Consider the following 7,719-nt stretch of genomic DNA (forward strand, 5'->3'; position numbering starts at 1 on the left):
GTGTGTCGTGACGCACACGGCCGCTTTCCGCGACGTTGTCGGCAACTGACGGGCTCATAGGACTAGTGTCCGTTAGGCCTACCGCGCTGGCGTCGACAGCCACTGCGAGTTCGTCATCCTCGTTGTTCTGGGTCGTTGCGGGGCGCTTCCTGAAGTTCTCGGCTAGCGATCGCCTCACCCGCTTTCCGAATTTGTGTTTGGTGCGGAACTTCTTGATGACAGGACCCATAGCTGTAGGCAGTCGACAACACCAGGACAAAATGGCGCACGCTCACGCGCGTCTCGGCGGTGAAGCAGACGCCGGAAACGCCGCTTGGCGAATCGGATGCCTAGATTTTGTCACGTGCCCTAAGCAGCCAATAGAATCGCGCGCTTGTACTTCTCGATGACGCGTTTTTGCTAGAAAACCAATGAGCAAGGCGAGCCAGCGGTGGCGGGAAATTGAAGATGAAAAACGGCTCTTCCAAACGAGATCAAGATGGCCACGATAGCCCGTGTGTACCGGCAACGGTTCGGCGCGATTTTAGCGTCAATTTGCGCTCAGACAAACCTCATATTGGTGTTACAGATTGATTTTGCGGCGGAAATATTGAAAATAGAAGCTACAAACTTAGCAGACTTGTGCAAAAATAGATATAGATTCCGAAAACGTCAGCTTCAAAAAGTCAATTTTTTCGCGATTTTCGGCCTTCTAAGACCCGTGTCCCCCCTTAATGGCATTTGCCGCGTTGCCATTCCGTGATTACACACTTTGACTGGTAAGCGTTCATTGCACTAAGGAAAACGGGTACAGGTAGAAATTCCTTAAAAATTACGTGCAAGTTGGGTCATGACAAAAATGCTCATCTTTGTTTATCATATGCGATATACACTATTCAAACAATTCGATTCGATATTATTTGATCAAATCGCTATGTGCTTCGAATTAGCCTCGAACCTCAAATTTACTATTCTTCCATCCCTACTTCTTTGTGATCGACGGTGATGCTGCTCCGCTGCGCAGGCTCTCTACGAGGGAATGCTGGTGGAGCTGCCGCTGGCGCACTTTTTCCTCGCCAAGTTGGTGGCACATGGGCGCGGCGACCTCGACCTTCACCACTTGGCGTCCCTCGAGCCGCAAGTCTACCGCAACCTCTTCTTTCTCAAGAGCTACAAGGGCGATGTGGCTGAACTCGGGCTGGACTTTACCGTGAGTGCTTTGCAGCTGCTTGCAGTAAGAAGCTACTGAATTGGGTGTGCGAGTTTGAAGTAGAGCAGTTTAGGTTCAAGAGAACACCAAGGATGTGACGACACGAGCAGCACTCGTGTGTCACGACCTTGGTCTGCGCCCTCGTCTTTTCTTGCGCCGTAAGCGGATCGAAAATGAACTATAACCAACAAGCCCAGAGTTCCCTTCTTGTACTGAAGAAGAGATTATGAATTTGAGTGAGGTAGCATTTTCATTAATCACCGATCCTTGCACGCCGACTGTCAATCAATAACATGTTTTCATGTCTTCGAAGTGTAAATATGCTGCCTCCACGGCTGGGATATAGATGTACCTGGTAATTAAAGGTGAAACCTCCGTTTCAACAACTTGGATGTAACGAGTTATCTGATATGGCAAAATTAATGTAAATATTACCGATGTTGAGATTTGGCAAATACCATATTTACCTGAATCTAACACCCTCCTTTTTTTTTTCCAAAAAAGTGGGTACAGAATTTGCCCATGTGGTAGAATTAAACGCAGTACTAAAACCACGTTCATGGAGTTGACAACAGCCTACCATCAAAGGGGGTGTAGTCGCCTTTAGAAGATGCACGTTTTGTAAACGTCGCTGCGGGTTAATTCGTTGCTCAACTTTGTTCTTCAGTGCTTTAAGGTGCCTTATGACCTTTGGTGTTTGTTCCTTCGAGAAACAAGCCATTGTGAGGCTTTTCCACATGCATTTGACAACCGACGCAATTTCACGTGCGCATCATTCATGCTGCTGTTTTTTCCAGGTGATGACAAGCCAGCTGGGCAACAGCATAGTAGAGGAGCTGAAGCCGAACGGAGCCACAATACCGGTGACGGCCGCAAATCGCATCGAGTACATGCACCTGCTCGCCGCCCACTTACTCAATGCGCAGCTGCGGCAACAGTGCCTCGCATTCCGACAGGTAGGCACTGGCTACCGTGCACCTAACGCATGCACTACATCCTCACTCCGAGCTAGTTGATGCAGTAAAAAAGTATTCAGGCAAGTGAAGCGCAGAAAGCGCGAACACCTAAAAGACAGAGATGTGCAAGTATGTCTCAGTCTTTTTCACTGTCCTTGTTTTGTTGGAACTTGTTGCTGTTCTTGCAGCGTTTGGTTGTTGAGAAACCCCACCGAGGTGAGGTAAGTGAATTAGGAGCCCTCTACTGTATTGTGCCACATAGCCTCAGTAGAGCAATGGGGCTTTTAAAAACACCAATTGAATGAATGTATAAAGGAAGGATGAAAGCGAAGTTTAACATGTCTACTTTTCATGAGCATTTCCCACTATGTGGGTCGTACTTTGGTGTTGTTCTTTAGAGTGCCAATCTGAGGCACCCATTCCTGCGTTTAGCATCAGCGTGCCTCGTCCATCGTAACCGAGAGAACAAACACAGCGAAAAATTCAAGCGAACGTGGAGGGAATGGAAAAAGGGTGAGGATAAAAGCAGAGTGCTTTACAAGACTTTATGCACAGGGCTTGGAGGAGCTGCTGCCAGGCCACTGGCTGCGCCTGTTTGCACCGCACGAGCTCCAAGTGCTGGTGTCGGGCGCTCCAAACCCCATCGACCTGGAGGACCTGCGCGAGCACACCCACTACGAGGGCGGCTACAACCCTACGCACCCCGTTGTCCAGGCTTTCTGGCGCGTCCTGGAGGGCTTCGACGAGCGACAGCGACGCCTCCTCCTCAAGTTTGTCACCAGTTGCTCGAGGCCTCCACTGCTGGGATTCAAGGTGGTGCATCACATACCCTCGTTGCATACACTTTGCACGTTTGTAGGAGAGCTACGTGCTTGTGAAATTAGATTATACTCGGTTACAACCCAAGAAAGAAATGGCTCCGCCCACAGCCATCGATGTCCGTCCCACAGAGAACTTGCATAAATGCTCCATCCAATGGCATTTACAGTCAAAGTCCGATTTTTCGGACTCCCTAGGGACCGCGAAGTTGTCCGAAAAATCGGGCAGTCCGAAAAAACAAATTCATGGTTGTTTATTCCGCTCAAGCGGTCAAATTGGCACAGCCACATCCGAAATAGCTTTAATGCATCCCAGTACACTTATCAGGCATTTTGGTGCATGCCCAGGCTCTTGCAAATACATTCCGTACCTGCTGCGAACCACGCTTAACTACGTGCCAACCACCACTGCACGTAAACGTGGGCACACACATCGCCGAATCTCCGCCGATAGGCATTTGCTGCCATGTGAAGCCGATCGTTTCCAGTTGTGTGCAGCACATTGCCAACTTTGCTGACGCTGTCACCTTACTGTTGCTGTACCGTACGCGCGCATTTGTCATGAAAGGGTTTGCAATGTCCACTCTGTTCCTGACCGCACACGGGCGCGGCAATGGCAAGCTGGTTTCGTTCGTGAAGGCAACGCATCTGCGCGGCGCACTTAGCGGTCTCGCACAAAAAGGCATCGTGAATGGCAACACGGCGCGTTTGGGTTCTCGCCAATTAAATACATGCAGTATGCATGCAACTGTGCTAGGCCACATGCACTACCGAGCAGTTTAACTGAACATGCTTATCGTAAGGGTTGTCAGTGATTAAGCCGTACTGGCGCGTTTGCCACCTGCCGCCATCACGCCTCTGTTCATTTCTGCTGCTTATCCGTAAAGACATCGCCGCACGGCGCCGTGATAGTGGCTTCTTTGAATTTCTCGTCAGCTTCACCCCATAACACTTCGGCATTGCAACAAAGCTGACTTTCGGACTCTGCTACTGTCGCAAACAGACTCGCGAAAGCGCTGGTTCGACCCTACGAGTTGATAGACGCGGCAGAGGTGGGGTCTTCAAATAACGCCTTTCGGACCCGCAATTTGGGCAGAAATTCCAAAAAATCAGACGCCGAAGAGTTTCAGTGTCCGAAATTTCGGACGTTCTTATACATTGATGTCTGTGGGGCTGGCGACGGTGCCGCGAAAGCGTCCGAATTTTCGAGCATGTCCAGAAAATCGGGCGTCCGAAAAATAAGCAGTTGACTGGACTCATTTTTGTGACATCAACCACTTCTCGAGTGTTTCGGATTGTTGACTTGCCCATTTAGACACACGTTTGTGTTGGTGGTTTTAGCTTGGAAACTTGAATGTCTTGGTAAAGTTTGTCGGGTATCGACATCGTTGCTTAGCCAAATGTAACGTTTTAGGTAGTAATGACAAACCTTTAACTATTAAAATGCGTAGTATTTACATTAGTCGAGAAAAAGTACTTATGGTTCAAGTGAAATCCAGCTAGCACTACTGTATTTCACGAGTGAAGGGCAGGCGCCGTGATTCTGTGGAATTAGCGTACATTGTTTTTTAGGCTGTAACCGAGTATGGTGATAGAGGACACAGGGGGCAAAAAAGGATGTCTAATCAGGATTTGATTTTGCGTACTGCAGCCCAGTTGGGGCTGTTGCAGGAGAGTGAGGGTTACTGGCGAGGCATTTTTGATTTCGCTTTATGCGTGGCTAGCAATGCTAAAGAGTAGCCCTGTACGAATATTCAAGCACTTTGAATATGCAAATATTCGATATTACAGTATTTGAATTCACTTCTCTACGCAAATCTAAAATTTTTTAGATTTTGAAGTATTCAAGATGAATGAATAAATATGCTTTACCGCATGTAACCCACTTGAAAGGATGGTTTTACAGCAGCGTGAGCCCAATACACCGTAAAAGTACCTACGTAGAGGGAAGTCCACAATGCCTCAAAGCCACACTTCATGGTTAAGTGTGCATTTTACCTGCACCCTGATTAACCTCTTTTATTTCTAAATTGAAAAGTGCGTTATAGGGGCTTATATTGTCTAAGTATGGCAAACTTTAAAATGTAGCAAATTTTGTTTCCTATAACTTGCACCCTCCTATGCTATGCAGTCCTTCTACTATAAAAATTCAATTTGACATTATTTCATACTACTTACTATTCACTTCAACTTCGCTTCGCGCCAAAAATGTGATATTTGCACAAGCCAATCAAAAAAAAGAAAAAAGAAAGCTAGACCTCTCACTGCTCACGTGGCTTCTATTCTTAGTGAAAATCTTCACGCAGCGAAGATTTTTGTTGAAAGTGGGGTCGCACACGTCTCAGGCCTTGCGTGCAAGGACCTGAGTGTAGCATTAGTGCTACTGGTGAAGTTTAAATCTTTAGCTGGTTACTTCAACATTCCTTTTACATTGTAGCTTCATGTTAAAAATGTGTAAATGGCACTATTTTTCTCCTTTCGTGTGTGAGGTTCCTCCGAGTTCCTAATCTCGATCTAATTATATATATATATATATATATATATATATATATATATATATATATATATATATATATATATATATATATATATATATATATATATATATATATATATGTGTGTAATATGTTTGTGTGTTTATATATTTTTTATTTATTTTGCTTTCTCTTCGTTCATTGAGGGTCACTCCTATTATATTCTATCATAAAATGCACAAGTCGCGCACACTTGTTGGGTCATAATGCCGATTCTAATGCTTAGGCGTTAATAATTTTACGTAGCCATGTTCAATATATCTGAGCTGAAGTGTGTGACTGTTGCATTCACTGTACCTTGCACCAGGACCTGGTACCTCAGTTCTGCATCCACTCAGCAGGCCCAGAGCCTGGACGCCTTCCCACAGCATCGACATGCATGAACCTGCTCAAGCTACCTGAGATCACTGACGAGGTGCAGCTGCGCGAAAAGCTGCTGTACGCCATCGAGTCTGGCGCGGGCTTCGAGCTTAGCTAACAGCAGCCCCGGAGACCACTTCGTTCCATGGGGAGAGGCGTTGAACAAACGACACGCTCAGGTTGTGTGCGTGCTCGCTGGGATCCCACTTCAGCTCGCCAGCGGCTTGCCGGTGTCTCGCCAATGCCCGCTACGCAAACGTACCTCGCGGAGGTTGCAAAGCAGCATTCCCAGCACTTCCCTGATTGTGATATGAATGTGGGAGGGGCCAAGCGTTTTTGGGGGTGGAGAGGGCGTGGCCTCTGAAACCAAACTATGAACTGTCAGCTACGGAAAGTGCTTGTGCTTTTACGGCCAGCCAGTGATGTATAAAGAAATTAAATAAAAAGATTTATAAACTGCGTAGCGTGCCGATGTTCTTTTACCCGGCATACTAGCCTTAATTTAAACCTCGATATAACGAAGCACAGTAGAATCACGTTAAACGGAACCTGAAGGGACCGGGTAAATGTGTTCCATATGACAGGAGTTCCGTTTACTGAGAGGTGTATAGGAGTGCAGAATTCAAGTAAAAACCTAACCACATCAGAAGCAGTTGTTCCATTTAACCAGCAATGCCATTCAACCATTGCATATAACTTGTTGCTTATAAAAAAGTAAATCTGTAAAGCATTGTTGGTCATGCTTCTGTTGCATTGTGTATCCCATTGCCAGATTAATATCTCAGTAATCTGAATTTTGCAGGATCAGAAAAGATGTCCACGTTGATGTAATTTTGATGAGTGGACCAAGAAAAAAAAATTTGCTCAGAGTTTTGATTTTTATAAAATGCGATCACCATAATGTCTGTATCATTCTTGGTGTAGGACATGCTATGCCTCACCTCTGATCAAGAAGCACTTTTTGGTAAGCAGCCAGTTGGTTCATACTGAAATTGTTAATGCGTATTGATTGCAGAATGGGAGAATGAGGTGAGCCTGGGATTGGTTGGTTTGGATTCTCTTTTCTGTGATGAATGCGGTTTGATTACACTGTCGTGTGTGACTTCCATCTAATGTTGTGGTGACGACTTGGAATCCAGCAATGTGGAATGACTGAAGCACAAACAGGTGAGTGCCTTTCAGGAGACTTTTGGTGTGATATGATCGCAAGTGGAAAGTGATCGCTTAGAACAGACATGCTGTTACTTGACCAATAGACTGCAGGAAGATTTGTTGGGCTAGTGGGCCTCTGCTGATTGTCATAGTGTAGCGTGAAGGCACAAATACAAAGACGCGTTGGCATACAACACAGGTGCTTGATCAGTGCCTGTGTTGCATGTCTCCGCGCCTTTGTACTTGTGCACCGTATTCATGCTACACTATGGCGAGACTTACGGACAGACTTGTACACATGCTGCTCTTGCCACTTAGTAGCTGTGTTGCCGCAACGGCGGGTGCGCAGGGCATCTGTGAGGAACCATCAGTGCACTTGGAAGAGAGCAGTGATTCCACTCCTGCGCCAACTGCGCCAAATTGTATTTACTGCGCCATCCTGATAATATCGACGAAATTTGCGCTAAACTGCGCCAAAGTCTCGGGTTTGGGGCCGTCTATCACCGGCAATCGCACCGCCGGCGCGTCAGAACATGTGCAGCTCGATCTTGCACTGTAAACACAAATTAGCCCATATGGGCGTTTTTAGCTGTCGACATCTCCTTTTAACTCCCAAGCCCAAAGTAAGAACTCCCATGGTTGGGCGCAAAATGGGCTGAAACCACTATTTTACCCTTATCGTCGAGATGCTCAAAATAAGGGAGTACTAA

At 46.4% G+C, this 7,719-nt stretch overlaps 1 protein-coding gene across 1 annotated transcript in view; it reads left to right on the forward strand.

Moving 5' to 3' along the window:
• Nucleotides 1-6,207, forward strand: part of LOC119405242 (ubiquitin-protein ligase E3C-like) — a 79,934-nt gene extending 73,727 nt beyond the window's left edge. The window contains exons 17-20 of the mRNA XM_037672052.2: nucleotides 1,004-1,189; nucleotides 1,987-2,145; nucleotides 2,701-2,958; nucleotides 5,805-6,207. Coding sequence (XP_037527980.1) covers nucleotides 1,004-1,189; nucleotides 1,987-2,145; nucleotides 2,701-2,958; nucleotides 5,805-5,975 — 774 coding nt within the window. The 3' untranslated portion in view covers nucleotides 5,976-6,207. The remainder of the gene's footprint in view (nucleotides 1-1,003; nucleotides 1,190-1,986; nucleotides 2,146-2,700; nucleotides 2,959-5,804) is intronic.
• The last annotated feature ends 1,512 nt before the right edge of the window (nucleotides 6,208-7,719 follow it).

The sequence above is a fragment of the Rhipicephalus sanguineus genome, chromosome 9, assembly GCF_013339695.2.
Source record: "Rhipicephalus sanguineus isolate Rsan-2018 chromosome 9, BIME_Rsan_1.4, whole genome shotgun sequence".
Taxonomy (NCBI): Eukaryota; Metazoa; Arthropoda; class Arachnida; order Ixodida; family Ixodidae; genus Rhipicephalus; species Rhipicephalus sanguineus.